Source organism: Megachile rotundata, unplaced genomic scaffold (genome assembly GCF_050947335.1).
Source record: "Megachile rotundata isolate GNS110a unplaced genomic scaffold, iyMegRotu1 scaffold0093, whole genome shotgun sequence".
Classification (NCBI taxonomy): domain Eukaryota; kingdom Metazoa; phylum Arthropoda; class Insecta; order Hymenoptera; family Megachilidae; genus Megachile; species Megachile rotundata.
The window spans coordinates 179,989-186,807 of record NW_027473390.1 but is presented as its reverse complement, the minus strand read 5'-3'; the positions used below and the strand labels follow the sequence as shown (position 1 = coordinate 186,807).

General features: G+C 41.7%; 2 protein-coding genes across 2 annotated transcripts; both read left to right on the top strand.

Moving 5' to 3' along the window:
* Positions 1-342: 342 nt before the first annotated feature.
* Positions 343-2,745, top strand: LOC143266219 (uncharacterized). Its single transcript, XM_076541819.1, has one exon. The coding sequence runs from the start codon at positions 343-345 to the stop codon at positions 2,743-2,745; it is 2,403 nt and encodes an 800-aa protein (XP_076397934.1).
* Positions 2,746-2,750: 5 nt separating this feature from the next.
* LOC143266220 (uncharacterized) lies at positions 2,751-5,606 on the top strand. Its single transcript, XM_076541820.1, has one exon. It carries the CDS (start codon positions 2,751-2,753, stop codon positions 5,604-5,606), a length of 2,856 nt encoding a protein of 951 aa, XP_076397935.1.
* The last annotated feature ends 1,213 nt before the right edge of the window (positions 5,607-6,819 follow it).

The following is a 6,819-nucleotide window of genomic DNA, read 5'->3' as shown; positions in this document are numbered from 1 at the left end:
GCATTCGGGCGCGAACATTGGTCCTTCGAGCCGGATACTCGGGATTGAAGATAGTGGAACTGTGATACAACGAGAAAAGAGGGTGAAATTCCAAACGGACGAATTCAAGATAGAAGAAAGGAGGGTCAAGGACAGTCCAAGACCAGAGGCAACTTCATTTTGAGGTGACTAAGCGGATCCAGAGAGACATCAGCCGATCTTCATTGCTGGGAACCTGAGGCTAAGATCATCGCAGCAGCTGATTGTGGAGTCTACAGATTCCGGCAGAGCGAACCCTTTCATCAAATTCCTGTCAACTTCCGGTGAGTCGAGTTTGATACATTTCTTGATTTGCGTTACACAATGGCTACGTCAAGCGAAGAAATTCTTCGTAAATTAGTAGAGGAGCGCGGTTATCTTAAATCGTCGCTTACGAAATTCAAGACTTTTTGTGATACGCACGCGAAGACTACAACAGTTGATTCTCTTCAAGAGCGACTTAATCGATGTGTACCGCTGATTGATAAATTCGAGAAAATTCAGGATCAAATCGAGTCTTTGGTGACGGCAAGTGCGGAAAAAGAACAGCATATTCAGTATAGGGATGCTTTCGAGACATTGTATTTTGATTTGATAGGCGGTGTTCGGGGTTATATACAGCGCTTAAATAATCCAAATGCAAATCGTGGTGTGCAACAACCCGTCGGAAACACGGCTGCGTCGCCTGCGTTGTCTGTAGCTTCAGCTAGTGTTAAATTGCCGTCAATTCCGTTACCGACTTTTCATGGTTCTTTAGGAGAATGGGTTTATTTTCGTGATAGCTTCGAATCGTTGATTAATCAGAATGAAACTTTAAGTAATATTGAGCGATTTCATTATTTGAAATCTGCAGTAAAGGGAGAGGCTGCTCGTGCTCTTGAAGCGTTGGCAATGTCGGATAATAATTACACTGCTGCATGGGCTCTCTTACGCGATCGCTATGAGGATTCGAATGAGCTAATAGACTTTCATGTAGGGGCATTGTTTAATTTGCAATCGACGACAAGAGATTCGCCAATGAGTTTGAGACGGTTAATTGATGATTTTAACAATCATTTACGGTCATTAGTATCTTTGCAAGAGCCAGTAGATAAGTGGGATACTTTGTTAGTATACTTGTTATCAAGTAAGTTAGATTTACGAACGCGTGAATCGTGGGAGAAACGGGTATCAGAGTTAGGCAGTAAGAAGACTTTGGCTGATTTGCGATCTTTCCTTGAGCAGCATTATAAGTTTCTCGCGAAATCTGTTCGCGGAAATACATCATCGTCTCCATCTCCCAAATGTAGTATTCAGAAACCACAATCGCGTCCAGTTTCATTCGTTGCTACTGAATGCAACAAATGTCCATTATGTTCTTCAGAGCATACGTTAGTTGCATGCAAAGCATTCAAGGCATTAACAGTAAATGCTCGCAGATCAAAGGTCAAAGAATTGAGGGTATGTTTCAATTGCCTGCGTACAGGACATGGCTTTATGACGTGTACTCAGGGATCATGTCATAAGTGTAAATCGAAGCACCATACATTGCTTCATTACGAAAAGGGAACAGTTCCAGTCGCGAATCCTGTTGTAGTAGAGAAACCGGTAGATTCAGGTGAATCAAAGTCTGATAATCAAAGTTACATCGTTCATTGCGCGACAAATTCAGACGTAGTATTATTGTCAACCGCGATCATACATGTAATCGATGACAAAGGGAAAAGACACGAGTGCCGGGCACTGTTAGATCAAGGGTCGCAGGTAAATCTTTTAAAAGAGGGATTTGCGAAGCAAGTAGGTTTGACTTGGGAACCGACTACCTCAGTACTTTCGGGTGTAGGAGCGGTTGATTCAGGTAAACAGGTTATAGGGAAGGCTCACATTAGAATAGCTTCTCAGTACAATGGGTTCCGTGCAAATTTATCGTGTTTAGTAATGCCAAAAGTTACAGCAGATATTCCTAATTTCAAACTCCCGCGTTCACTTCTTCAGATTCCTTCACATATCCAACTCGCAGATCCGCACTTTGATGTACCGCGTGATGTAGATATGATAATAGGGAACGGTCATTTGTGGGATATAATGAGTGTAGGATGCCATAGATTAGGACCCGGGTTGCCAATCCTAATGAAAACTCAAATGGGTTGGGTTTTCGGGGGACGTTTTAAAAATAGTGTTGTTCCGCAGCCACAAGTTTACAATGTAGTAACTAACGATGAGCTGAGTAAACAGCTTACTCAGTTTTGGGAGGTTGAGACAATTTCGACGAATGAAGAATTGTTATCTCATCCGTGTGAGGAACATTTCATACGCACAGTTACAAGACATACTGACGGACGTTTTATTGTACAGATGCCTGTGACTGACGACGTGAAAAACCTAGGTAATTCCGAAGTAATGGCAGCGAATAGATTTCGAAATTTAGAAAGGAAATTGGCGAAGTCACCTGCGTTGCGTTTGGATTATGTAGGATTTATTAGGGAATATATTGCGCTTGGCCATATGTCAAAGGTATCGCGGCATACTTTGACAAACGCGTGTTTAAGTTACTACCTGCCGCATCATGCTGTAATTAAAGAAACGAGCACAACCACAAGGGTACGGGTAGTTTTCGACGGGTCTGCAAAGACGTCAACAGGAATTTCTTTGAATGATGTACAAAGGGTTGGGCCCGTAGTACAAGATGATCTATTCTCAATTCTTGTTAGATTTAGGCAACATCGCGTGGTTGTTAGCGCCGACTAGAAAAAATGTATAGGCAAATACTTGTATCGCCTGAACAAAGGTCGTTACAACGTATTTTATGGCGAGAAGACCCTTCACAACCACTCGATGTGTACGAACTTAATACCGTTACGTATGGGACCGCGTCAGCTCCTTTTTTGGCAACCAGATGTTTGCGGCAGGTCGGTCTTGACAATATTCAGAAATACCCCGACGCGAGTAGGGTAATCATTAAAGATTTTTACGTTGACGACCTTCTGACGGGTGCGGATTCAGTAGAAGAAGCTCAGGTTATTAAAAGGGATGTAGAACAACTTTTAGATACAGTAGGATTTAAACTCAGAAAGTGGGCTTCGAATGAGGCCACTGTATTTCAAAATAGTATGGATAAAGATAAGAGAATAGTTTCACAGAAGGAAGAGGATCCTAGAACTCTTGGTATATTGTGGTCACCAGTTTCGGATGACTTGCGTATTGTAGGCAGTAGTCAGGTTACGACTCGCGTAACAAAAAGGGTTATTTTATCTCATTTGTCTAAAATTTTCGATCCTCTTGGGTTAGTAGGTCCGGTAGTGATTCGTGCGAAATTGATGATGCAATCATTATGGCAATTAGGTATTGGATGGGACGAATCAGTACCGCAACAGATTTATACGGAGTTTCAGGAGTTCCAGGGTGAACTCGAGTCATTATCTCGGTTGTTGGTACCGCGGTTTGTTTTGGGCCCGAATCCAGTGCAGGTAGATCTTCACGGGTTCTGCGATGCCTCCGAGAAGGCTTTCGGGGCGTGCGTATACCTGCGTACGATTGATCAAGGAGGGCACATTACGGTTCGGCTATTGTGTGCCAAATCTAGAGTAGCGCCGTTAAAAACAATAAGCTTGCCGCGTTTAGAATTGTGCGCAGCTCTATTGTTAATTCAGATAATTTGCAAGATTCGAACGGCGTCTAAAATTCTTTGGAATTCGGAAACATATTGGACAGATTCAACGATTACTTTAGCATGGATTCAGGGGTCTTCTAATCGTTGGAAAACATTCGTAGCGAATAGAGTCACTGAAATTCAAAATTCGTCTCAGGGCATTTGGCAACATGTTGCTTCTCAACACAATCCAGCAGATTGTTTGTCTCGCGGGGTACGACCATCCACATTAGAGTCGTTAGATCTTTGGTGGAATGGTCCGTTATGGCTCCGCCAAAGCGAGGAAGGGTGGCCTGTCACTGGTCCACTGCCTCTCAGTGTTCCAGAAGAAAAATCAGTGGTGCTCACAGTATTGAGGCCAAACAATAGTTTTGATGAGTTACTAACTAGGTATTCAAGTTATACGCGATTAATTCGAATTGTAGCGTATTGTCTCAAATTTTATCATGCGATCTGTTGTCGTCGATCGAAGAAAATTAATAAACCATGTAGTGAACATACAGTCGGTCATATTTGTGCAATAGGTAATAATCTAACGGTTCAGGACTTGAACTTGGCTGAGGAAGCGGTTCTTAGATTATTACAACAGCAATATTTCATGCAGGAGATTCTTGATCTGCAGTCAAACAGGGATATTTTCAAGTCCAGTTCTTTAAGAGGTCTTAATCCATTGTTGGACAAAAAGGGACTTTTAAGGGTGGGCGGCCGACTTAACTTTGCAAACCTAAAGTACGAGCAACAACACCCTGTAATTCTTCCAAAGGATAGTTTTATTACGAAGCTAATCATTCGCCGTGAACATGAGCGTTTACTACATGCCGGTTGCGAGTCAGTATTGTCAGCGATTCGAAGAAAGTATTGGCCGCTTTCGGGTAGAAACACAATAAAGGGAATAATTAGAAAATGTGTCCGCTGCAGTCGAACGAACCCGAAGGGTGTTGGTTACCTGATGGGTCAATTGCCTGCGGCGCGTGTGCAAGTTAGGGCTCCGTTTTTCACTACTGGGGTGGATTATGCAGGACCTTTTTATGTAAAGGAAAGGACTCGTAGCAAAACAACTACTAAGGCATATTTATGTTTATTTGTCTGCTTAGCAACGAAGGCAGTTCATTTTGAATTATCGGTAGATTTAACGACCAACGCATTTTTAAATTGCCTTAGGCGGTTTGTTGCACGTAGAGGTAAATGCAAACAAATATTTTCTGACAATGGCACAAATTTCGTGGGTGCACGGAATGAAATGCAAAGAATGGAGCAATTTTTTAGAGATGAGGTCAATCAACGACATATTTTAGATTTTACTGTTACTGAAGGGATAGATTGGCACTTCATTCCTCCACATGCACCACATTTTGGTGGATTGTGGGAAAGTGCAGTCAAATCTGCGAAACGGCATTTATTGCGCGTAATTGGGGAGACTCGTTTAACATTTGAAGAACTTTATACTGTGTTAACGCAAATCGAGGCATGTATGAATTCTCGGCCATTGCATCCGATCTCTTCCGATCCCAAAGATTTGACTCCTTTGACTCCTGGGCACTTTCTCACGGGTGGCCCACTATCTGACATACCTTATCCTGATGTCACAGACGTCAAGGCAAATCGCTTAAGTCGGTTTCAGCTCCTTCAGGCGATGCAGCAACACTTTTGGAGACGCTGGCAGACTGATTATTTGCATCAGCTGCAGCAACGAAACAAGTGGAAGGTCACCGTTCCAGAGAAGTTCGGCCCTGGTACCATGGTGGTTATCAAGGAAGATAACCTTCCCCCTTTGCGTTGGAGACTGGGTCGTATCACCGAGGTACATCCGGGCAAGGATGGTGTCAGCAGAGTCGTGTCAATACGAACAGCCGATGGGATTATCAAGCGACCAGTGGCAAAGATCTGCATCCTGCCCGTAGATGACAGTGCAACCACGGACCAGGATTCACAGGGAGCGGTGGACTCCACTTCAGCGTAGTACTCCAGGAGTTGGAGTATAAAGTGGATAATATCCAATCTTTTCATTGTATATATGTACATATTTAACTCTTATAAATAGTATTAAGATTAATACTTAATAATTAGTATTTAATAACGTTTGTATCAATCTATAGTTATGAATAATGTGTGCTATGAGTAAGGTTTATAGATATAACAAATATTATTATTGTAACGTAGATGTAACACATAGGTTTAATGTATAGTTATGTATTATTGTTCTTTTTGTTATGTTGAACGCGGAGCGTTCAAGGTGGGCGGCATGTTGAGAACTTATTAGGGACCCATAAATAATAGTTTATTTATGGTAGGACCGTCAGCCCATCGTTGGGCCAGGGTTGACTCGGGTCGAGGTTAGTGTTGTAAACCATGTGGCAGGCAGAGAAATTAGAAAACTGTGCAAAACATCACAGTTGCCTGTCACATGGTAAAAATAGGGAAAGTTCTCAACCCCACTTGAGCGCCAAAATATCTAACATTTCCGGAAGGGGAACCTTCAAGGGTTTACCTTATTCCTGATTTTCGTGGAAAGCGTTAGAAAATTCTCAGCAGCCACAGGGGCTTGGTAGTGTTCCGACCGTCGGACACTTACGGATTCGAACTTGTATTTTCGAAGGGACAGACCCTTAATAAGTCACGCGTCTAAGCGTTAATAGTAAAACTTTTATATACAGTCCACTTTAAAATTGTGAATATCACCTTTCCCTACCTCAATCATTATACTTAACCGAGCATTCGGGCGCGAACAATTATGATTGTACGATTGTGATAGTATGATTGTGATTGTATGATTGTGATTGTATGATTGTGATTGTATGATTGTGATTGTCTGATTGTGATTGTATGATTGTGATTGTATGATTGTGATTGTATCATTGTGATTGTATGATTGCGATTGTATGATTGTGATTGTATGATTGTGATTGTATGATTGTGATTGTATAATTATGGTTCTATTATCGTGATTGTATGATTGTTCATGTATGATTATGATCGTATGATTGTAATTGCATGATTGGGAGTGTAGGATTGTAATTGTATGATTGTGATTGTATGATTGTGATTGTATGATTGTGATTGTATGATTGCAATAGTATGATTGTGATTGCATGATTGTGATTGTATGATTGTGATTGTATGATTGCGATAGTATGATTGTGATTGTATGATTGTGATTGTGTGATTGTGATTAT